Source organism: Pristis pectinata, chromosome 21 (assembly GCF_009764475.1).
Source record: "Pristis pectinata isolate sPriPec2 chromosome 21, sPriPec2.1.pri, whole genome shotgun sequence".
Taxonomy (NCBI): Eukaryota; Metazoa; Chordata; class Chondrichthyes; order Rhinopristiformes; family Pristidae; genus Pristis; species Pristis pectinata.
The window spans coordinates 29,556,426-29,582,348 of record NC_067425.1 but is presented as its reverse complement, the minus strand read 5'-3'; the positions used below and the strand labels follow the sequence as shown (position 1 = coordinate 29,582,348).

At 41.4% G+C, this 25,923-nt stretch overlaps 1 protein-coding gene across 2 annotated transcripts in view; it reads left to right on the top strand.

Moving 5' to 3' along the window:
- hip1 (huntingtin interacting protein 1) overlaps positions 1–23,658 on the top strand; it is a 236,106-nt gene extending 212,448 nt beyond the window's left edge. Inside the window, exons 21-31 of one of the 2 annotated variants that reach the window (XM_052035356.1) lie at positions 2,894–3,001; positions 5,055–5,191; positions 5,505–5,615; positions 8,563–8,621; positions 9,482–9,575; positions 10,768–10,868; positions 14,898–15,003; positions 17,256–17,379; positions 18,351–18,412; positions 19,042–19,150; positions 21,426–23,658. In XM_052035356.1, coding sequence (XP_051891316.1) covers positions 2,894–3,001; positions 5,055–5,191; positions 5,505–5,615; positions 8,563–8,621; positions 9,482–9,575; positions 10,768–10,868; positions 14,898–15,003; positions 17,256–17,379; positions 18,351–18,412; positions 19,042–19,150; positions 21,426–21,436 — 1,022 coding nt within the window. In that variant the 3' untranslated portion in view covers positions 21,437–23,658. The remainder of the gene's footprint in view (positions 1–2,893; positions 3,002–5,054; positions 5,192–5,504; positions 5,616–8,562; positions 8,622–9,481; positions 9,576–10,767; positions 10,869–14,897; positions 15,004–17,255; positions 17,380–18,350; positions 18,413–19,041; positions 19,151–21,425) is intronic. The other variant, XM_052035357.1, reaches the window with a different exon arrangement.
- The last annotated feature ends 2,265 nt before the right edge of the window (positions 23,659–25,923 follow it).

Below are 25,923 nucleotides of genomic sequence, written 5' to 3'. Positions count from 1 at the left end.
ACAAGGAGTAGCCATGAGTGCACTGAAGGCTGGGGCTGCTGCTTGTAGAAAGCCACACTGACTCCCGTATGGACTGTGCTCTAAAGTTGTTTTGGGAATTGATTTAGGAACCTGATGCTCTCCAGTCAAGGTGCCACAGACCCGTACAGCTCACATTGTCATGCATTGGTTGTGGTACTGAAAGTTACCATGGTCCTTGACTGTTTCTTTTCAGCTCCTCCCTGACTCCAACTAGTCACGTTACCGGAATCTGGTAGTTTGCAGACAATGAGTGTTTAAAGCAAGAACTAAAAGGGGTGGGTTTTTCTGCAGTGGAGAAGTCAGGAAAAGCAGGCTTCATAGACTGACTTGCATTTCTCCACTTCTTTATATTCCTTTGCCATTGCAGAACAGTACAGAGGGAATGCTCTCCATTTGAAATGGGTGTCCTTGATGGCAAACAAATAGCCAGTAGGTCATATAACAATCAACCCAGAGGAAGGACTACTACTCAGTCAATGAATCGAGTAGGGCTGTGTCCTGTTTCTATGTGAAATCTGGGCACTGTTGGAAACACAGCTACAAAGATCAGGATCAGGTCATGTATTTTGGTGATGTTAATCTGAGAACAAACCTCAGTCCTTGCAATTGGGGAGAGCTCCTCAATCATCTTTGATTTAATCCCATGGGAGTTTTGAATCCATCTGAGGGCAGGTGGGCCCTTAGTTTAGCATTCATCTGAAAAATGGCATCTCTGCCAGTGCAGGATTCCCTCAGTATTGCAACAGAGCATCATACCTCCATGAGAGAGAGGATTGAGAGCAGGCTTTTCGACTGATCGACTGCCTGATGTTCTAATGTGAATCCGCCTTTCTGCACCATCACCATATTCCTTGATTCTCTTAAGTATTTAAAAAAGCTATCGATCTCAGGCTTGAATCTACTGAATAATCAAGCTTCCACATCCGTCTCTGATGAAGAATTCTAATGGTCGAAGTCCTTGAGTGAAGAAATTTTTCCTTTGGCTCTAACTAAGCAACCCCTTATTCTCAGACCATGATGACAGCATTGCGTCCAATGCCATCATCCCCTCAAAGGTTATTGTCAAGCTCCAAGACCTGGGCCTCTGTACCTCCTTCTGCAATTGGATCCTTGACTTTCTCACTGGGAGACCACAATCAGGACGGATCGAAAACCTCCTCACTGACCATCAACTCGGTTGCATGCGCCCCTCGCTCTACTCTCTCTACACTTACGACTGTGTGGCTAAGCATAGCTCCAATGCCATCTACGAATTCGCTAATGACACCACAGTTGTTGACAGAATCACAGATGGTGGTGAGGAGGCATATAGGAGTGAGATGGGTCAGCTGGTTGAGTGGTGTCAAAACAACAACCTCGTGCTGAACGTCACCAAAACCAAGGAACTGATTGTGGACTTCAGGAAGGGGAAGTCAGGCGAACTAGCACCAGTCCTCATTGGAAAGTCTGCAGTGGAAAGGGTGAGCAGCTTCAAGTTCCTGGGTGTCAACATCTGGGAGGACCTACCCTGGGCCCAGCACATAGACGCAACCATGAAGAGGGCATGGCGGCGTCTCTTCGGCATGTCACCGAAGACTCTGACAAACTTCGATAGATGTACAGCGGAAAGTATTCTGACTGGTTGAATCACCGCCTGTTATGGAAACTCCAATGCACAGGAATGCAAGAGGGTGGTGGGCTCAGCCAGTTCCATCATGGGTGCAGCACTCCCTACCATCGAGGACCTCTACAAGAGGCAATTTCTTAGGCAACATCCATGATTAAGGTCCCCCACCATCCAGGCCATGCCCTCTTCTCGATGCTGCCATCAGGCAGGAGGTACAGGAGCCTGAAGACCCACACCTCAGGGTTCAACAACAGCTTCTTCCCCACTGCCGTCAGGTTCTTGAACCAACCTGAAAAACCCTAATTCTATCTCTGACTACATTTCCCTGAACTTGCGCTAATGTCGTTATGTTATTTTTGTTTATTGTGTTGTGTAAGTTATGTATAATTTATGTTAATTTAAGTTTATGTAATTGATGTTTGTCATGTCTGTAATGTGCTGTGCTGCTGCAAAAGCTAATTTTCATGGCACTTATACCCTGGATGTGTAGGTCCATGACAATGAACTTGAACTTATAGTTCTAGACCCTTGCCAGGCAAAGCAGCCTCTCAACATTCATGTGATCCAAGAGATCACCATTTATCCTTGCAGAGTCTAGGGAACATGTGCCCAGTCAAGTCACTTTCTCCTTATAGGGCTGCTGTTTCATCACTGCAGGGAATCCTGTGAACTCTTTGTAACTACACTTTACAGCAAATATATCCTTCCTTAGTGAGTTAAGGAAACCATACAACATGCAAAGTTTGGTTGCATCAAACACTCATTAAATGCCGCAACACTTCTTTACTGTTTTACTGCAACTCCATTGTAATAAGTACGAGGGTAATTTGTCTTCCCAATTGCCTGATAAACCTGACTGGTTCTGGGGTTTTTTTGTACAAGATTACCCATATCCCTCTAATTCCCAATATTTTTTATTCTCACTCACCTGTTGGCACTTAAATGCAGTGAAAATTGACTGTTTAGTTACCTGGGGAGTTGCAAATTGAAATGATTACTGTGTTGTTGTCATTACAGTTTCTATTTTTGACCTTGTGCTTTTTCTTTAATGGATGTGGTTCTCATGGTTGATCAAGTTCCAGACAGTGCCTGGAAAGTGTATGCCAGCATGATCAATACCTTCGGGGGTAGGAATAGTGATGAAAGGAGTGGGAAATTATTTATGATAAGGACAGGAAATCATTGTATACCATGTAAGTTAGATCTTATATTAGGCATTACTGTGCTCAGTTTTTTAATTCTCTCAAATATTTATTTATTTTTCAGATGCTAGCAGCCTGCTGCAGTCAGTGACCCTCTTTACCCATTTGATGAGTGACACCATTGTTCAGGGTAGTGCCACCTCCCATATGGTTCCAATGGAGCAGGCTGATAGTAAGTAACGTCTTTTGTCTGCAGTTACCAATGCCGTCACTCTGCTGTCCGCAGACGGTGAGTAACGCCGTCACTCTGCTGTGTGCAGACGGTGAGTAACGCCGTCACTCTGCTGTGTGCAGACGGTGAGTAACGCCGTCACTCTGCTGTCCGCAGACGGTGAGTAACGCCGTCACTCTGCTGTCCGCAGACGGTGAGTAACGCCGTCACTCTGCTGTCCGCAGACGGTGAGTAACGCCGTCACTCTGCTGTGTGCAGACGGTGAGTAACGCCGTCACTCTGCTGTGTGCAGACAGGTGCTTAAGGTGGAACAATTAGTTCTTGCGTTTTTCCAAACAAACAGCCACTGCTGTCTCCTCAGCTGCTGGCCGAGAGGTGCAGGGTTCTTGCCTAGATATGATTTGGAATGAATGGTGGGTGATCATGAAATATCCTGACATTTCAATTGCACACTAGTTTACAAGGGGATAATTTGTCTGAAATGGGCAGTTTACCTACTGGTACCAACATTTTCTACATTTTCTAATCTCTTGCCTCAAGCTTCCCCAGAAATTGGGGATAATTTGGAAATAAATTCTTAATTTCAGCAATTTAACAATTGGATATAGATATTCTTACTAAAGTATTTTAACAAATCATTAGGAGATCCAGAGCACTGGGGGTAGAGTTGAGATGAAGGAAGTATTCCTTCCTAATGTTTTTTGGTAACCTATCCACATCGAAATATGTTAGCAGAGTCACCCTTTCAGCCGACAGTGATTCAACCCCGAGTGCACATCATTCCCAGAAAAGCAGCAAAATCAGCTCAGTATAAGTTCAACCAGAGCTTGAGGTGGAATCTTATTTTCCCTCCTCCAATTTCCTCCCTAATTTGGATCAATTTGAATTGCATTGAATCCATGGCACAAACACAGGTTCTATAGTCCAACTTATCTTTGCACAATTCACTCTAATTACCTGTATCCCTCCACACTCCTCTTACTGTGCACGTGCTGATGACGTGGTACAGAAAGAGAATTCTGTGAATTGGTCCTTTCAGTGACCACATTGTGAGAAGTTCAGGATGAAAGATGCTTTGCCAATGGGTGCAGAATAACAGGCTTTCCCACTTTTTCAGAAGATCACAGAGAGTTGATGAAAATGTGTGGATGAAATTAAGCAATAAGTATTTTCAAGAGTTTAGACCAGTGGATGGGGGAGTGACACCAAACAGATAGCCAGCCTCATAACTGCACACTTTTACACTGCAGGAACAATACTCTTCATTTTCCGTCCCTCCATCTCTCCTTAATTTCCCTTCATCTGGTCCGTCTCTCCCCAGGCTGCCTTCTCTCGTACCACCCAGCTCTGTCTCTCCCACCCCCATTCCGCCTTTCCCTCCTTACTCTGTCTCCTAACCTCCCACCCCACCCCGCACAGTTCAATCTTCCCTCCTCTGTTCTAACGCTCTCTGCATCTTTCATGAAATTCTACCTTAATAGGGAAGAAGGGAACAGAAACAGCCCAACGTTTCACATTCCATCTTCCTGTGACTTGGTACAGGTAATTAAGTGGGCATATCTTAAGATGAAGGCTTATCTCTAGTTCGGACTCTTAAGTGTGTTCTATGTGCAAGCGGATTGTGTGTATTTGCTGCTCTTAAAAAATCAGTGATAATTTGTCAAAATAAAGAAATGGGTTTATTGATTTCTTTAAGATTATTTTGTTCTTATTGACGTTTTTTTTTAAAAGATTATTAGTTGCAATGGGGATCTTCTTTGATATTGCTTTCTTATGTGTGTTCTGACTTTTTGGTGGACAGGGATGGTACTTGTTTGGCCACAAGTACAGCACAGTTAAGCTTTACTCAGTTTGATCAGCAGGTCTATGAGTAGTAATCCTGGCTGGTTTCTGTTTGTTTCATAATTTACAATGTCAAAGAAGACCTGTGGGTTGGGTCCAGGGTGAGTACATGAGAGAACTTGAAACAAAATACTTGACTCTGTTGTTGTGCATTTATAATATTGGTCATACCGTTCTGCGCAGACTTTACATTATGTTTTCAAATTGTTAGACCTGTTAGAAGCATGTAAGCAGTGTGGCAGAGACGTACTCTCCTACTTCTCCAATTTGAAGGACTCAACAACACTGAGCACTGCGGATTGCACAAAAGTGAGAGAGAGTCTCAACCAGATAAACACCATTGCAGAGGTAAGAAGCTGAGTCTGTAGCTGTAAGTTTGGAAAAACTTTGGATAAAGTTAGGAGCAGATTGAGCCAACCTAAATTGTGGGAAGGTCCAATCAGAGTTACCCACACTGTTTCTCCGTCTGAGAACAACTGAAGTGACACGGTTCAAGAATTGGACCTGTGTTGTCTTGTCAATGTGCTTCACCACCATTCAAGACAAAATATGTCACAGCTGAACCATTTGTGCAGCTCTCGAGATTCTGGGCTGACTGAGTTTTCTACAAATTCTCTATCATCTGTCATGCCGCTGACTGCTGTATATATGTTCATTTTAGGAACTCAGGCCTAAAGGAAGAGACATCAAACAAAAAGAGCTGGGTGATCTCGTGGAACAGGAGATGTCTGCCACATCTGCAGCTGTTGAGGCAGCTACTACAAGGATAGAGGTGATTTCGATCAGCGCCTGTGCTAATTTCATTAGCTAGAACAATAAAGAGGTGTAATAATATTCTGTTGTGCCAAGAGTGCATTTCTGGAAGAGAGGATATTGTGGTGTGCATGAAGATAATCTTAGAGCAAAATTGATTCCTGGGAATTAATGCAGAACGTTTGTGATAAGAGACTGAGTAAAAAGGATGCATTCTCTATGGTTTAGAAGATTGGGACGGGATCTCACAGAAGGCTTAACATTCTTCAGGAACCTTAGGATCAGAGTAATTTGCCACATTGAAAGGAAAAATTTGGTCCATTGAGTCTGGACTTGCCAAAATAAGCTATTCAGTCGAAGCATAAAACAACCTGTCAAGGAACTCAGCAGGTCAGGCGGCATCTGTAGAGGAAAATGGACAGTCGACGTTTCGGGTTGAGACCCTTCATCTAGACTCCTCCAGTTCCTGCAGCAGATTGTCTTCTGCTCCAGCTTCCAGCATCTGCAGTCTCTTGTATCTCTGCTCAGTCCAAGTCCCACTTCCCAGCTCTCGGTTAGTAACTATGTAGGTGATGGCAGTCACATATACAAACAAATAAATTGGGAGCAGGCGGGGACCACTCAGCCCGTCAAACCTGTTCCACCATTTAATAAGATCACGGGTGATCTGATTGTGACCTCATCTCCAAATTCCTGTCTACCCATAGAGCCTTTCACCCTGCTGCATAACAGGAATCTATCTACCTCTGCCTTAAAATATTCAAAGGCTCAGCTTCCACTGGCCTTTGAGGAAAAGAGTTCTAAAGATTCACAGTCCTCAGTATAAACGAATTGCCTCATCTGTGTCTTAAAGGGACGGCTCCTCTTCTTAAATAGTGACCCCTGCTTCTAGATTCTCCCACGTGGAAACATTCTCCCCACTTCCACCTTATCAAGACTCCTCAGAACCTTGTATGTTTCAATCAAATCATGTATCACTCTTTTGAACTCCAGTAGGCACAAGCCAAGGCTGTCCACCCTTTCCTTGTATGACAACCTGCCCATTCCAGATTTTAATCTAATAAACCTTCTCTGAACTGCTTCTAATACATTACCATACTAAGACGACCAGTACTGTATCGAGTGCTACATGTGTGGTCTCACCATACCCTATATAACTAAAGCATAACTTCCCTACATATGTATCAGTTCCCTCACTATGAATGATAACATTCCATTAGATTTCCTAATTCCTTGCTTTACCTGCATATTAGCCTTTTGCAAATCATGTACCAGGACACCCAGATCCCTGAATGTCCTTCTCCAGGAAACTTTTAAAAGTGGTGAGGATTTCTGCCTCAATTGCCCTTGCAGGCAGCAAGTTCCAGCCATCTGTTGTATTTCATGTGAAAATAAAGTTCCTCAGTTTCCTGATAATCTTACCAGCTATTTTAAATCTTTGTCTCTATTGACCTCTTTCTAAAGGAAGTGGATCCTTGTTGTTCTCCCGAACCCACCCATGATTTTATATACTTCCTATAAATCTCACTATGGCCTCTGTTCCAGGGCAAACAAACCCACCCAGTGAATCTTTCCTCATTGATTGAATTCTCCAGCTGTGGCATTGTTCCTGCAAATCTCCTCTGTACTCCCTGTAGCATCGTCACATCATGTAATATGAAAGTGTGTATAGTATTGCAGCAGTAGTCTGACTGGTGCTTTCTACTGTTCTAGCATGACCTCCTTTCTCTTGTATTCTATACCTTGGCCATTAAAATAAAGCATCTCTTGTGCTGCCTTAATCACTTGGCATACCCATCTTGCACCTCTAGCCATTTGTGTATGTGCTCTTCATCTGTTACTTCCCAGTATTCTGCCATTTGTTGGTCTTATTTGACCTTAGACTTGACAGGGTCAATGTTAAATGACTAGTTCCTCTCGCTGAAGAATTTAAAATTGTAGAGCATAATGTCAGAATGAGGATCAGCCTTTCAGAGCTGAGATGATAGTTGTGAACCTTTTGAACTTCTTATGCCAGACGGCTTTTGATGAATACATCGAGACTGAGATCAGTAGATTTTTTTGGGTGCTGAAGGAATCGAGGAATGTGGGGTTTGGATGGGAAGGTGGAGTTTGTGTCGAAGTTAGGCCATGATCATATTTGGTGGAGACCCTATGATCTCTTCCTGACTGGTTCTTTTGCTCGAAAGGCAATTCTAAATTCAAACATGATGATAAGTTGTTAGATGGAGTTGGTAAAATAGGTGTGGTCGGAGGTTTTCTTGTAGATTGTCCTGTTTGACTGTGTCAGTGAGTGCCTGGTTAAGCTCACACATCATTGTGTACAGATTTTCCACAAAGTGAAACACGACATGCAAATTAAGACCTTTTGGGGGGAAAAGTTATCATATTTGTGTGTGTTTACACTCACAAAGAGAAAATTTTCATTGTACTTGACCACATTTTTATAATTCTGGAATTTCAGTTCCAAGTTAACTTAATATAACATATTAAGTTAAAGTTTAAAGCAACATATTATGAGACAACATGATAAGTTTAGCAACATATTAAGTTTAAAGCAACATATTATGTGACTCCTTTATAGAGCAAAGGTGTGTGGAATGAGCTGGAGCACTGGGTAGAATGTGAAGATTGTGAGTATGCAGAGATAGCAAGAACTCTGTATTGCTGCAAGTCTGTATTTAAGTTCTATTTATTATTAACTGGCCGTCTCTTCCTGTCTGAAGTTTGTTCACAAGAAGTTGAAAACCATTTTATCTGAAACTCTGTGTGCCTTTTCAAACAGCTGTACTTGTCTGATGAATACTTTCTTACAAGAAACAGTACAAGAGTAGTTTGACATGATACAGAACTCAATTTCTTCATCTTCAAAAGACTGACCAATACAATAGGATGAAATTTACCTGTTGGATTTTGAAGCTGTCAGTTTAAACAGTTATTTTTTCCATTTAATATCTTGTAACCAGGAAATGCTGAGCAAGTCAAGGGCAGGAGACACTGGTGTAAAGCTGGAGGTGAATGAGAGGTAATTGCATAAGTTTATATCAGTCTATATCAAGTTTGGATGCCATTTTACAGTGGTAGTCATTGTATACAGCTTCACTATTGAGCTTCCTGCTCAAAGGGCCTTGCATTTAATATTAAAGCCTCTATGGGAAAAGCAATTCTTTGGTATTCTGAAGCCCGTTTTGTGAAATGTCAGCAATTTCCCATGCAATCACCAACATTTCCCAGAGTGACAGTATTTGTCAGCATCTCTAGATTTCCACATAATAATGGAAGTCTTAAATTTGCAGTCATCTCTCTGCAGTGGTCTTCATAAGTGTGCTCTGGTGGTAATATGGGGCTGTGAAATTGTGACATTTCCACACCACTTTAGATTTGAGGTGGGAGCAACAGGAGTACTTGTGTGTTTTTTTACGTTTTTAATTTTTTAAAAATTTCATTAGTCTGAATTTTCCAGAGGTGTGCACTAGCCAGCCATCTGTCATTGTTTGTGGTTGAGTCTTTTCCCTCCTAGTGTAATGGCAGTAACACACGGGAGGCCAGGGCACTAAGATGGACGGAGTGGGCTTCTTCCAGGAAGTTCCTGCTGGAGGGATTGCATGATTCGACCCAAAACAGTGGTCTACTGTGCATCTGGTGTGTCATCATTAAAGTCATTCCTATTTGATCGAGGTCCAAGGATAAAAACATATCTCATTCACCACCTCGAATGTTGAACTAATCCCATTCTCATCCAGTCCATTCCTTGTCCATTTACAGATTTGGTTCAAAAATCAAATTGACTACTTCACTGCACATTTTCTCCTTTTGACCAGAATTATAATGGACTACCTCAAATCCTATTATCACCCTCAAATTTCTTTGTGTTATTTACCGCAGGATCCTTGAATCTTGCACTGACTTGATGCATGCTGTCAAAATGTTGGTTCTGACATCGAAGGATCTACAGAGGGACATAGTGGAGAGTGGAAGGGTAAGAGCCTTGTAAAACTTAGTCATAGTCATACATGGTGTCCTGAATCCATGCCAACCATCAATCACCTATTCACACCAATCCCATTTTACTCTTTCCACATTCCCATCAACTCCACCCAGATTCTAGCACTCATTCACACACCCTGGGGGGCAATTTGCAGTGCCAATTATGTGGGAAGAAACCAGAGCATCTGGAGGAGATGCACAAGATAATAGGGAGAATCCACCAATTCCACACAGGCAGCCCTGGTATTGAACGTGGATCACTTGGGATATCGGGCAGCAGCTCTACTAGCTGCACCACTGTGCCACTGTTTTGTTGATGGTACAGTTTATCAATTAGAAGACAGCACATGTTAATTTGCAAGGCAATTAGTTGATTCAAAGTTTTGGATGGATGAAAAACATAAAACGTAACTCTGTCCTTCCACTTCTAGCCTCTTGTGCATTCCTCACTTGCCTCACTGCAACAACTGTGCTGTTCCTTAAAATATCTGAGCCTTGAGATCTGGAATTCTTTCCCTAAACATCTACCTCTCCTACTTAAAGATGCTTCTTAAAGCCTGCATTAAGTCCAAGCATTCAGTCACATATCATTTCCTCCTTGGGCTTAGTTTCCAATTTTTGTCTGAATACTCACCTGTGAAGTGTGCTGGAACTCTATACTGTTAAAGGTGATTATATAGGCACACAGTGCTATTAAAATAGGTTCTAATTGCTGCTCAGTAAGTTCTCCATCCAGGCATTTCAGGCAAAACTTAGTAGCAACAGTGGCAAAGACTTACAAGAGACTACTTGCCTACACTCTTACCATAAGAAATTACCTAAAGTTGTTTTTGCCATTTCACTGGAATTCCTGCCAAACTGATGGCGGAAGGTCAGGAAAATACAACAGGGAATGTATTTGTCCCTCCTTGCAAGGCCATTCCATGTTATGCTCAGCCTGGTTCTAGTTTCCCTTCTGATCATTTGTGATTCAGACAATGCCCAAGGTCCCAAGATCGTTTCCTCCTCTGTACCGAGGATGATGTGGTTTGAATTCCTGCTGTCAGTCATGCACTGGTGCATGGAGAACGAGTATTTGGATGAAGTAACAGACCTGGCACATCCAGCAAGATGTAGGAACCTTTAACAGAGGAGGGGAAATTTGAGAGAATGTGCCATGATGGCTTTGTGTTTCTTGATAACAGGGGGCAGCATCCCAGAAAGAGTTCTACGCCAAGAACTCCAGATGGACTGAAGGCCTCATCTCCGCATCAAAAGCTGTTGGCTGGGGAGCTACTGTATTGGTGTAAGTATTATAGCTGCTGGTCTCTTAATGGTTCTATCGTCAGTTACCTATGGACTCTGCATGTGTGCAGGTGGGCTGTTGAATCTGGACCGCAGTTGCAATCACGTCTGGTTAACAGGAATCCAATGTGAGTTTAAGAATTTCTCATTTAGCAATCAGATACCATCAGGTTTGATCCTTTGAATATTCAACTCAAATCAAAAGAAAAACTATTTTTCCAGAATCATAAAATTAAGGCACAGAAGACTATTTGGCTCATTGAGTCCACAGTGCAATTTAGTCAGTCCCACTCTTTTTGCCCTGAAAATAGTTGTCCCTTGAGTATCTATCCATTTCTCTTTTATAAGCCCTGATAGACTTTGTTTGCACCACCCTTACATGCAGCAGGTACAGGTCATAAAGACTTTCTACATTTTTAAAAATAAATTTCTTCACATCATTCCATATCTTCTGCTGATCTCTGTAAATAGCGTTCCCTTGTTCTTGAGCTGTACCCTAATGCAATCAGTTTTTCTCTAATTTCCTTAATTAAACTCAGTCTTGCACATTTCTGTCAAATCTTTTTCAACTTTCTTTGCTGTGAGTACAACCACTCCAGTTTCTCCAGTCAGACGTATGGATGAAATCCTTCATCCCTGGAACCATTCCAGTCAGTGTTTCCTTCAACTTATTTGGAACATACACCTCTTTCCTGAAGTGATGAGCAGAATTTCATATTTTAGTTTATTTGTAATGTAACAATGTTTCAAAACTTCAACGTAGTGGCACTGCTTTTGCACTCCAAGACCCTGTTTGTGAAGCCGAGGATCCCGTGTACCTTACCAAATGCATTCACGATGTGCCCCACCAACTTTAAAGGTTCATACACATAATCATCTCTCATCCATATACATTAGAATCGTTCCTCGTTCTTTTTATCAAAACATATTGCTTTACACATCTCTGTATTAAATTTTATCTGCTATCTGTCTACCCGTTCTGCTTTCTGTTGCTGCAGTGTCACTGTGCTCCTTACTGTTTACTTCATCTCCCATTTTTGTGACATTTGCAAACTTCAAAATTTTGCCCTGCAGCTCATGTCTGAGTCATTGACAATATATCAAACAAAGACAGTGATGCCAAGGAACATCACTGCCTATCTCACTCCAGTCTGAAGAGCAACTGTTTACCACCACTCTCTGATTTCTATCATTAAGCCAGTTTCTTATCCACTGTGGAACTGACCCTTTTACTCCATGTCCACAGTTTAACTGATCGGTTTTTTACATGGGACTTTGTCAAATGCCTTCTGAAAATCTAAATAAATGACCTCTACTACATTACCTTGACTGACCATCTCTGTTACCTCATAAGAAAACTCAATCAGGTTAGTCAAATGCAAGCTACCTTTAATAAATCTGTGCAGGCTCTCTTTATAATGCAGATTTCTCTAAGTAACTTTTAATTTTTTCCCTGATTATTATTTCTAAGAACTTCACCACCAAACTGTTAAACTGATTGGTCCATAATTGATGGTAAGTGTTTTGTTATAAACCTTTTTGAAAGGGGTATTGCTTTAAGCACAGCTAGCTTTTCTAGTACCTTATTAAGTTTCACCCCTTCCTCTACCTTATCGACCTTAAGTATCCCCTATGCTGCCTCCTAGACACAGACCAAAATTAATGCCAGATGAACACTGAGGCCAGAAATGGGGATATTACTTGGGAAGGAAGACACTTGTGAATCTCTAAATATCCACAAGAGAATGTAGTTCAGCACTATTAGGCGCCATGTAGGAGAAGTTAGGTAGCAACTTTCTGCACCTCTACAATTCTAAATCTACCTGTTAATATATTAACGCTTCCAGTTGTCATTTCTCATCACAGATTTCTGTGCCTACATCTATAATGCAAACTGTCATTGTAAACTGTGTTTAGTCTTACATTGCCTGATGATTGACCAGTGTAAAAACCTCATGACTTCGCTGAATTCCTCCTTGTCCTTGCCTCTTCTATGTCTATGTGTAGACTTTCCAAGAAATAACAGCTTTCACAATACAGGACTGAGAATTTAAATAAGGACTCTGACAACAGTTATACTGCTACAGGTACTGTTCTAGTTTTGAAGGTTAAAAGGAGGAAACACAGAGCTGAAGTTGCAGGCTGTTTCTCAGAAGGTTACAAGTGGCCAACAGTTTCTGGGACTGGTATTGCTCACCATGACAGGTATAGGGCTGTGAATATTTGTACTAAAAGAGGAGGGATGATAACTAATTCCAAGGACCAAGGGAAGCTGTGGAGGTGGATGGGCAGAGATGGGGCAGTTGGAACTCAGTGTCAGTAATTTAGTTTCAGGATAAAAATGTACTCTGGATATGGTTGGTGATGTAGAAGAGCAGAGTTAGTTCTTATTCAAGTCATAGACATTAAACAAAGCAGCTCCTGTAAGTAAGGCCACAACAAAATGTAATGGAATATTGGGTTTATGTAAAATATAAGATTTGAGATACAGTGGTTAATCAGTATAAAACCTTAACCTAGCCAAGTATGGAGGCTTGGGCTCATTGCTATATGACAGAATACTGAGGTAATAAACTAAAGTACAGATTTACTATGATGCTGCCTTGTGTGACCGTGCACAAACATGAAGGGGGAAAACTGACACTAAATTTTCATTAAAGTTGGAGATGACACAGTTATTTGACAGAGGTGTTTAAAATTATAGAAGCATGAGATAGGATTAAAGTGTTAAAGGGCCAACAAACATAGAGACGACATTAAACGAGTAAAATAGGACAGACAGCAAGAGAAATATTCTTATGGTTAGGATTGGAGGAAATAGTTTTAAGCAAAAGTCTGTGGAGTAGAAGTTCTGTCAATAGATTAGATGCATGGCAGAAGGAAACGGGAATGAAGTGATGGGAGCAAAGTGCGCACATGGAATTAGTACTGTTTACACGTTGTAGTTTCAGTGCGTGAGGTAATATCACAGAACGGGAAATGAAGCTGTTAACCTGTTGATACACGTCAAAACATTCAAGCAACATCAAGATAGAAACTTGTGTTATTGGGTGCTCAATTGCCTGGATTTTGGTTATTTAATAGCAGTGCAACGGTCAGCATCTTTCACCATTATATTGTGAAACGGAGAGCAGCTTTAGGATTTCCACATAGGCAGAGTTTAGTGGAGAAATCCTGAGGTTACTGTCAGTGAATCAATGCTCCTCCACAGTTAGCTCTCCAGCCTCCATTTAAATCAAGGAAAATTGGATAAGCTGACAAGTACTTAAGGTATAGAACCAACTTTACTATAAAGTACTCAAAAGATGTCACACTTGGTACATGAGGGGTATGAGTTTTTTAATTGAGCACGAAGCTATAATCACTGATTAGTACATTTCATGGCCCTAAACTAACTCATTTTAATCCCCTGCCTTAGGTATTGCAAAATATACTAGATTTTAACCTTTTTAAAAAGAAATTGTTTGATATTTCACCTTCTATGTTCCTATCTTTATTTCGTACTTTGTTTAATTAGCTAGAAATTATGCCCTTTCCTTCTGGTGTGCGATGGTTCAGAACCCTTCGTGTGACTAGGTACATAGCCAGCTTGTTGACATCATGGCTGCTGGGTGTCAGGGATCCTGAGACCTGGTTGAGACAGGCCATCAGAAAAGGGGAAATCCGCCTTACAGCGATCACTTGATGTTTGTAGGCACCTTCCTTAGAGGTCGGCTGTGGGCTCGGCTGCTTCACCATTGTGTGTATAATGTGGGCCATCAAAAGTCATGAGTTAATGTGCTGGAGGGGTGGATTCTATTGGACAATAGTGCCTTCTATAAATTCTGCAATTCAACTTTGGGCCATACGTTTGTATATCGAGTCCTTGGGTTAGTTCTCATTGATGCATGTTTACCTAATATAGTATTGAGCTTGTGTCAGCTGGTGGCTTTCTTACTGCCATGTAATGCTCTTCTAGTTTATGGTGCAGTGTTGAGATTTGATAAATGGTTTGGAGCCTACACTAGTATTCTCCCATTTGTCTGTTCAGGGATGCTGCAGACATGGTTGTCCAGGGAAAGGGGAAGTTTGAGGAGTTAATGGTGTGTTCCCATGAGATTGCAGCCAGTACAGCACAACTGGTCGCTGCCTCCAAGGTAAGTCCTTACATTTCTTGATTGCTTCATATTCTTACAATAACAGCAAATGAAACACACAGAACATAGGTAGAAACCTTCCAAAAAAGAAATGCAAAGAGTTGAAAAGCGTTAATTTAGTTTATAAAAACTTTGTGTTTGAAATAAAATCCCACTGAATGAACAGATGGACAGTAAGAGTGATTCAATATGTTACATTCACAGAATTTATCTGTGTGAGGGAGTATTCTTACCTGTGACCCTATAGCGCATGAGAATACCTGGTATTCACTTTGCAATAAAAAGCACCCATATTTCAGTGTGTTTGGGATTATTTTTATCAATCTTACTTCTGACAGTGACATCATATGAAATAGTACAGTGCATTCAGGAGTTTAATGTTTGCTGAATGTTGTCCGGCTATTTAGAGTCAGAGTTGTACAGCTCAGAAACGGGCCCTTCAGCCCACCATGTCCATGCCAACATTTTTGCCCATCTACACCACCCCTCGTTACCCAGACTAGGTCGGTGCGGTAGTGTAGCGGTTAGCATAACGCTATTACAGCGCCAGCGACCTGGGTTCAATTCCGGCCACTGTCTGTAAGGAGTTTGTACGTTCTCCCCGTGTCTGCGTGGGTTTCCTCCGGGTGCTTCAGTTTCCTCCCACATTCCAAAGACGTATGGGTTAGGAGCTGTGGGCATGCTATGTTGGTGCCGGAAGCGTGGCGACACTTGCAGGCTGCCCCCAGCACATTCTCAGTAATGCAAAAAGGCGCACTTCACTGTGTGTTTCGATGTACATGTGACTAATAAATAAATATATCCTTACACACCTTGCCTATTTAAGTGTCTGCCTAAATGTCACTTAAACATTGTCATTGTATCTGACTCCACCACTGCCTCTGCCAGCGAGTTCCAGATGTCAACCACTCTCTGTAAAAGAAAACTTTTCCCTCAAATCTCCTTTATAACTTCTTCCTTTCACCTTAAACCTATGCTCCCTTGTTTTTGTTAACCCAACATGGGGGAGAAAGTTCTGATTATCTACCCTATTTATGCATCTGATAATTTATATACCTTACCCTCGGCCACCTTCGCCCCAGGGAAAACAAACCCAGCATATCCAGTCTCTCCCCATTACTAAAGTCCTCCAATCTAGGCCACATCCAGGTGAATCTCCTCTGCACTCTCTCCGACCAACTTTCCTCTGATCCATATCCTGCTGTAGACAACCTTCCTCACTATCCACAACACCAGCAACTTTTGTGTCATCTGCAGATTTACTAATCATACACCCTACATTAACAGCCAAAGTTGATATATATCATAAAGAACAAGGATTCTGGCTCTGATCCCTGCAGTACACCACTGGTCACAGACTTCCAATCAGAAAAGTATCCTTCCCCTGCTACCCTTTGCTTTCTATCACGAAGCCAGTCTTGGATCCAATTAGCCAGCTCACCCTTGACCCATGTGCCTTAACCTTCTGGATGCAAGACCTTGTCAAATGCCTTGCTGAAGTCCATATAGACAACATCTACCACCCTGCCTTCATCAACCTTCTTAGCTCTCTCCTCAAAAAAGTCAATCAAGTTAATGATGTAGGGTTTCTCCTGCACAAAGCCATGGTGACTATCCCTGATCAGCCCCTGCCTTTCCAAGTGTACATAAATCCTATCCCTTAGCATTTTCTCCAATAATTTCCCAACCACTAACATGAAGCCCATTGGCCTGTCGTTAACTGGCTTATCCCTGCTGTCCTTCTTAAAGAAAGGAACAACATTAACTATCCTCCAGTCTTCTGGCACCTCACCTGTGGCTAATGAAGATGCAAAAATCTCCATCAGGGCCCCAACCATCTCCTCCATTGCTTCCTGTAACATCCTGGGATAGATCTCATCCAGGAGACATAAATTCAGGGCCTTAACCTGAAATGTTGACTATTTGGTTCCACAGATGCTGCTTGACCTGTTGAGTTCCTCCAGCAGTTTGCTTTTTGCTCTAGATCTTATCCAGCCCTGCGGATTTATCCACCCTTATGTGCTCAAGACATCTAACACCTCCGCCTTCTTAATATTGACATACTGCAGACTATCAACATCCCCCTCCCTGAGCTCACTCTCTTCCACATCCTTCTCCTTGGTGAATACAAATGAGAAATATTCATTTAGGACCTTGCCTGACTCCACGTATAGATTATCCCTAAGGGGACCCACTCTTTCCCTGGCTACCCTTTTGCTCCTGATATATATTTATGGCAATGTCTGTTGCAGGTGAAAGCAGATAAAGACAACTGTAATCTCGGAAGGCTGCGGGAAGCGTCCAAGGGAGTAAATGAGGCCACGGCCAAAGTAGTGGCTTCCACCAAATCGGGGAAGTCCCAGATTGAGGATAAAGGTAGTGCACTGTTCACATTATGTATGAGTCTGATCCAAAGCAAAGTGGTGTGTGGAGGGGGTGGGGGACATTCATTCCATACAATTTAACAACAAATTGCTGCAGACGCTGGAAATATGGTAATATTCAGTAAGTCAGGCAATATTTGTAGAAAGAGAAATATAACTGGTCTTCTATCTGGGAAACTCAGAATCAGAATCAGGTTTATTATCACTGACATATGTCGTGAAATTTGTTTTTTCTGGGGAACTTCTTCAGTATTCTGACAAAAGATCATTGATTTAAATTACTTGTGCATTTCTATCTGTACAGATACTGCTTGACTTGATGAATTTTTCCAGAATTTTCTGTTTTTATTGCACATAGCTCCTCATTTTCCAAATGTGTTACTTTTCCATTATGCCTACCTGGACACACGGAAACTGAATCGCCCTATCATCTAGAAATGCAGCATCTATGGCAACACCTTTTGGTTTAACTTGTTAAAATTCTAGCTGCAAAATTAATACTGATAGTTAAATGTCATAGTTAGTTTGAGAGTCTGTGGTGACTTGTAATATATTTTTATGAAACATTACAATTCATCAAAATGGCTGAGTATTTCAAATAGTGGCATCAAAGTGGCCACCAAGTGGGAGTTGGTGGAAACATAACATTGTGACACTTGGTCACCTTTAATGTATCAACCTCATTGTTCCTCATGTCGAAGAGTGGTTTTATTGATGACAACAAGCATACCCACATGATATACAGAGGAAAACTACCATTCCTGGAATCCCTTCAATCAGCAGGCAGGAAAGAAATGCTTCTGGGCAAATTATTGGACAATACCTACTGCCCACAGAACTGCTTCCAGCAAAAAATACTTCTGTTAGTAGAAGAACATAAATTGCAGATGAGGAACCATATCTTATGTCTGTTGCTGATTTTTTTTCTGATGCATGGTCTGTGCTTTCATTGATTTGTTCCAGATACAATGGATTTCTCCAGCATGACACTTACACAAATCAAGCGACAAGAAATGGACTCACAGGTATTATAAAACTATCTTTGCATGGTTCTCTGCTTCTTTCCATTGCTTCTTGAAGTAATGAAAGAGATAAAGTGTCTCTCTGATTATATCTTCCAGATCCCTTGAATTAAGTGCATCTTTCATGTACTTTGGTCCACCAGCAGGGGAACATTTTTAGGGGAATTGACATTAAGCTTACATTCTAATCAGAGTGAATTTATCCAACAGGCTTTTTATCAAATGAGGCAGTAGGAAGCCACAGTCTCAGTTTCTCAGAAGCTGTACCCCCTGCAGTATTTATGATAATGAGTATCATTCAAAGAATGAGTAATTCTTTGTCAGGTAGAATGCTGTTCTGTTAGTGGAGAGAAGAGGATTGAAGCATGCTCAAGAGTTTTGCTTGATTTTTATTAAAGGTAAAGAATCTGTTTGAGTTTTTCCTTCGGAGGTTAAACAGGTGGAGAGGTGGCACTTGTACATGATCTGCAGAAAATGTGGGAGTGGTCGGCTTTTCCTGTTCCAGATCTGTGTTTTCAATGTGCACTAAGAACTGGTGCAAGGCTTCTACAAGTTCACTCTCAGACCGATTCCACCACTGTGCAGTGAAAGTGTAAATGCAACATCTTTGTGTTTTTATTCTTGCCCTGAAGGTTCGTGTTTTAGAACTGGAAAGTCAACTACAGAAAGAGAGGCAGCGCCTGGGAGGACTGCGTAAAAAGCATTACGAGCTGGCAGGAGTCTCTGAGGGCTGGGATGAAGGTGTGTGCAACTTCTTTCTCATACTACCCAAGGTCTTTGGGCTAATAATGATTATCAGAGCCACAAAATCATCACCAGCTGTAAGTGAGGCAAAGCAAGTATACTAGGGCTCCTTACACAGTGAGCTTTTGCAAACAGTTGATCCAAGACTTCTCTTCTGTTCCCTATCATTGCTTTATGAGAGAGTCCGTGACTGAAACTAGGGAATCACCTTTTTTTTAAAGCATGTAGCAAAGTAAAGGCTTTCATAGTACCTTCCCAAAGCAAAGGAATTGCAGGTTATTTGAACAATTAGTTTTAGTCAGTCTTCACAGTACCAGAAGAGGATACTGTGTGCTTTATATTCCAAAAAAAATTACTGATGAATCGAGGGCTGCAATTCATTAAAATTAAAGCTATCGAGAAAACAGTATTAGGAAAGTGGATGGCACAGTGTCACATCTAGTAGAACTGCTACCTCACAGTTCCAGTTACCCAGGTTTTGTGTTGACCCCCAGCACTGTCTTTGTGGAGCTTGCATGTTCTCCCTGTGACCATATGGGTTTCCCCCAGGTGCTCTGGTTTCCTCCTACATTCCAAAGATATGCAGGTTGGTCGGTTAATTGACCACTGTAAGTTGGCCCATGTCTGCAGGTGAGTGGTAGAATCTGGGGAGAGTTGATGGGAAAGTTGGGAGAATAAAATAGAATTAGTATAGGATTAATGTAGGTAGGTGTGTGATGGTTGGCGTGGACTCACTGGACCAAAAGTGAGTCCATGCTTTATGGCATTACTTTATGGCTCCATAAAATTGGCATTAAAGACTAAAAAATTCCCTGTTTCCGATGACACGAGAGATTCTGCAGATGCTGGTATCTGGAGCAACACACACAAACTGCTGTATTTTCCACCATAGATGCTGCCTGACCTGCTGAGTTCCTTCACCATTTTGTATGTGTTGCTCTGTATCAAATGGTTTCCACCTTTGTAATTCCTGGGATGTTAGCACCATTGGCAAGGCCAGTATTTAATATCCTCCATAATCCCCTTGACTTGCTCCCTTGACCTGCCAAAGTCTTTTCTTTTATCACAGTATTTTGGTACAGCTCAGTGTTATGGAGTTGCAAGGAGTGTCAAGGATTTCCTTCCCTTGAGGACACTAGTGAACTAGATATGTTTTATGACAAAACAGTAAAACATGTTTTATGACAAAACATGGTTTTGTACCTGGAAAATGGTTCCAGATACCATTTCTTTTCAATTCCAGATTATTTAATAAACTAGATTTATATTCCCCAGCTGCCACACTGTCATTTGAATTCATTTCTCCAGGCAACTGGATTACCAATCCAATAATTTAATCACATTGCTGCCATACCTTTACCATATGAGGTTTTTAAAACCTATAGATGTGAACATTTCCAGATGCCTTTGCCACTACTTTCAAGAATTGTCACTTTGGATTTGAAAATTGCAAATGTGAATCCATTATTTACTGAAGTAAAGGTAGGGAGACCAGGAAATTTTAGATCTATTAGTCTAACATCTGTTGCGGAGACATTATTGGAATCTGTAATAAAGGACAGAGTGACTGAGCAATTGAGGAATCTGAGCTGATTAGAAACAACCTACTTAAACAGTTCTTCTCTAACAAACATAATTAAAGTTTTTGAAGAGGTAACTGTAGGTAATGTTTTCCAGAAAACACTCTATGGTTCTGCATAAGAGACAGTTAAATCTTAAAGCTTATCGAATTGAATCGAGTTACTGCCTTGATTAGGAGATGGGTTAGACAGTAGAACATGGACAGTTATGCTAACAGATGTGTACTCAAGCTGGAAGAAAGTATCTTCTGGTGACCCACAAGGATCCATGATGAGGTTTCATCTATTCATTGTATTTATTAATGTAATTGACACCATGGAGAGTTATAACCCAGCAATGCAAAGATATAGTTGGAGCGTGGTAAAATGCAGTTGGGAGCAAAAGATTACACAGAGATAGTGATAGATAAAGCAAGTAGGTAAAACTACTAGGTTAAATTTCATGCAAATAATTATGATTTCATGTATTTTGGAATAAAGCAGGATAGGTCTGAGTATTTTTTAAATAATGTAAAACTAGTAATTGTGAAAATCCAAAATGAATGCACAAAATTCTAAAAGTACGCAGCTGCTCAGGCAGCATCTGTGGAGGGAGAAACAGAGCTAATGACCTTTCATTAGTGCAACGTTTGGGAATGGGTAACGATTGAAAGGAGGTAAAAACTAAAAATAAAGTATTTTTCTTAACACAGATACCAAATAGGTGCAGAGTGGAGAATATGAAGCGGAGATTGTGACAATTTATCCTCCAATCAAAGACTGAATGAACATTGAAACTCTGAGCACACAAAACCCACTCCATTCTCTCCATCTTCGAGAGGATACATGCAGTAACCGCAAGCCTTGGCCAGAACGGTCCTACACTTCTGTATCAGTGTTTTCCAGTTGTATTCCAGGATTCTATCACTATTGACATGATGCTGTTATGTTCCTTTATTTATTATATGTATATTTTTACCTTTTGTTTTTGCACACCAGTGGTAAGTATTATGCTAGTCTTTGCATTACAATACCTGCAGGAAATCGTGGTTTAACTATTTATACCCCCCTTTGCTGGCACATATCGGTAACCTGCCAGCAAAACTTGACAGTTTGGTAACATTTCAAGTGACTTGCTTTTCCGTCTATTCAAAATTAAGTTGACTGGTGAGCTTGCTGTGTGGTTAGGCTGTACAGACCAGAACATCCCAGGTTTGTCTTCTTTTCATTGGCTAATCTAGCCCAAGGCAGCAATCGGGACAACAGTTACTGTAAATCCAACAGTTTAAGGAAGATGTGAAAAGAGTGCCAATGTTTTTATTGTTGTGTAATCCATTAATTAATGGATAAGAAGTGTGTAATGCTGTCCCTCATTTAGTGACTTATTGTCCAGGCTGACTGAAATGCTCTTTGATTTGCGTTCTTGGAGGATGGACAGCACAGTTTGGAACTGTGGCACTATACCGATACTCTCAGGAAAGGTAGCGAGAGAATAAGTCGTTTGACTGTCTTTCTTGTACAAAGGACTTGACTCCCCAGCAGGTGCCCACCACAATTTGTTCAGCTTCACAGCCCAGAGGCAGCTTTTTATTATGCCTATGTGGGATGTGGACATCGCAGGAAATGCTACCGTTTACTGCCCATCTATAATTGTCCTCGAGAAAGTGGTGAGGAGCTGCTTTCCTTAACTGCATAATTCACACAATGATAGTACTTGCAGACAGCTATTTGGTGGCAAGTCCCAGAATTTTGATCCAACGATGATGAAATGGAAGTATGGTCTGAATGGTGTGCAACTTGCAGGGAACTTGTATGTGGCAGGGTTCCCTTGTCCCTACTGCCTTTGCCATTGTGGTCTGCTCCCTGTTCTTTGTTATCTTGTGGCATGGCATTTTACAACACGATACAGCTTGGTCATTGCTGGTGTTTATACTCCATTTACTCAACCTTACCCTATCAAGATGCTGATGGAGACACAAAACTGCAGACACTGGAATATGCAGCAGAAAACAAATTGCTGGAAGAACTCAGCAGATCAGGCAGCATCTGACGCTGCCTGACACACTGAGTTCTTCTAGCAGTTTGTTTCTTGCTGCTATCAAAATGCTCTTGTTTTCTCTCCCATATACTTGCCAGCTTCCCATTGTAACATCACTGGCTGAAGCACATGCCTTCTTTGCTTTTTCTTTTCCCAGTACATCCCACAGCCATCCCCCCGACTTCCTTATCCCCTTCTGCTCCATGCATGGTAGAACTTGCTGCAGCAGCAACCATCTCAGAGGATCAAGCTACCTTTCTGTCTTGTTACGCGTAAAGGAGCAGTATAGACTTGCCGTGTCCACTTTTCAGCTCTAGGAAGAGAGGGAAAAGCAAAGTTTCATGTTAGATTACAGTTCAGCAACTGCAATTCAATTGAATAACGTCACTTTTGAAAAACAGTGCTGGCAAAGGGGTTCATTGGTTAAGAGCAGAGAGAGAAAATGCTTGGATTTGTAACTACTTGGGAAAAAGTATGATTTTTAACAATTTATTTAAAATGAATTTAGTTTACTCTTGACAAATCTGCTAATGTATCTCAAAGTATGTTAATTATTACTTTCTCTGAAAATGCTGGAATTTCTAATCCCCTTCATAGCTTAACTTATAAACTTTTTTTTAGCAGGGAAGTTTAACTTGACTTGTCTTTTGCAGTTGAACATTGGTTGTGAGTCCCCACCCGCAATGATCCATGGATGATGTCTACTGAGAATGTTCCCCCTTTCATTGCAAACTGTGACTGATCTTTTGCAGGGATTTGATTGCTGTGGCATTATTCTCTAACTCTGAGCACACTTACAGAAACAATACTCTGCACCCATGCTCTTGTAATGAATTTGTTCCAACTTTGTACACGCTCGACTTTATACTTTTTAATATTTGTTTTAAATCATAAAAACGGAGATTTTCAACTTCTGTTGTTTCGATTAATTCTTGTTTTAACTGTTTTATGTGAACCCACACTTAGTTCTGTTTATCTCTTTCCTTGTTCCCATTGACCACTTTGCTTGCATGCCCTTTGAAAATGGAATCTACATCACGAGCTAGAGATTTGAACATGATTGCAGTTTGGGCAACTTCCTAATATGACTTACTTCTGCTTACTGTAGATAACTGCATTTGTAGGTAGCAAACTTGACATGTTTTAAGTGCTTGTAATAGTGTAATAGAAACATATCTGCACAGCAGACTCCCAACAATGGCAATGTTAGAGTGATCAGATGAACCCTTTTCTGCTGGGGATGTCACCTAGCACTGCATGCCCCAGATCCCTCTACACCATTGAAATCACTAGATTGTGTGGCTCAAAATAAAAACTACAAATTCATATTTATTAGGAAATAAAATTACAAAAACAATGATTTGGAGCCAAACAATTTGCAAGCTCTTATTCCAGTGCACTTTCTAACATTTAGTCCTTTACTGGCAAGCTCTATGTACTCTTATCGGTCTGTTTAAATAAAATGCCATTCTTTTAAGTGCAGGCAAGATCCTAGATGATCACTTATCCCTCTCCCACTTCTGTAAAGCAGTTTTGTGTATGGGCTCTACTCCTTGAGTTGTAGATTTTGGCACATTTTACATTCTGACCCAACCTGGCTTAACTAAGGCAAGCAGTATTACATTTTTCTATCCTTAAATCTTCCTTTTAAAACCAGAACACTTGTGGACAACTAGGAAACACCATATCACCATTTCCTCCTCAGATGCCTCCTTCCACTTCTTCTTTTGTTACTTCTATTCGGGATAGATAGTCTTTCTCCAGGGTGGAAATGTCAAATACTAGAGGATAAAGCTTTAAGGTGAGAGAGGGAAAGTTTAAAGGAGATATGTGAGGCAAGTTTTTTTTACACAGAGACTGGTAGGTGCCTGGAATGCTCTGCCAGGGGAAGTGGTGGAAGCAGATATGATAGCAACATTTAAGAGGCAGTTAGACAGGCACATGAACAGACAGAGAATGGAGGGATATAGACCATGTGCAGGCACATGTGCAGTTCAAACTAGCATCATGGTTGGCACAGACATTGTGGGCCGAAGGGCCTGTGCCATACTTTTCTATTGTTCTATGTAAGCTGCAGAGCTCTCATGGACTAGTGTTTTCATAGACTGCTTCTATTCTCCATGCACACACTCTTCCTTACTTGCTCCCTTCTAACTCTAAGTTGCATTAATTAATCTTTCCAATGACATGCCTTAGAGCTGAAGGTTCCAATGTGACTCCAATCACGTCACATTCATCACTTCCTGCAACTCCAGTTCCCTGGCAATATGCCCTGAGCCGAGCTTAAACTTTGCATTCAGTCCATCGCCAAGACCATCTCCTTCAACCCTCAGACCATCAGCTGCTCCCTTAGGTCCATGTTGCTGGAATTTTAACTACTTGTCTGTAGGATTGATTTTACGGGTGCTTTTTTCTTCCCCACTGGCTTCTCTATTTTCACTTGAGAACCCATTAAATACAGACTTCTGACCTTGCACATCTCCCTTGCTTACTCCCACAAGTTCTCCCGGTACAGCTGCAGTGCCCACCTGCCACCCAGTGAATCTCCTTCACCTCTATAAATGGCCTCATTCCATTCCGGTCTGCACACTCCATATCTCTTACTGGATTTCAGCTTGTATTCTTCCAGGAATTATCTACCTGCACCGCTTTACTTTCTAACAGTCCTTCAAATTTCTACAAACCCATTCCCTCCTGTACTTCATTTGTCTTTTGCATTGATGTCCACTTCTTCCTAAATTCATTGATATCTTGCTAGTGTTGGTTCTCTGGTCTTTGCAAAGTGGTACAAAGGCTATTATTTGGACTGTAAGCCACTGTTCCAGCCCAGATGTTCCAGAATGACCTGGTTTATATTGCTCTTGTTTTTCCAAACATTTTACTCTTAGGGTTGGACCTCCTGTCCTGATGGTAGAAGGAAAATCTGCCAATAGTTAAGTTCCCTGGCAGGATGGTCATGAATCTTTGAAGGTTGACGGTGTGATCCTGGTTGTGTCAGATTCGCTGATCTCCTGATATTGCAGCACTTGACTTCAGTCCATGAGTTAAAGAGGAAGTGGTGAGAGAGCATCTTACCCTGTCATTTATTTGGGATTTTAAACAATACAGTTCGAACAGGACACCCAGCATTGACGAGCACTCAAATATCTCAAGATGGTTCACTGACTTTGGGA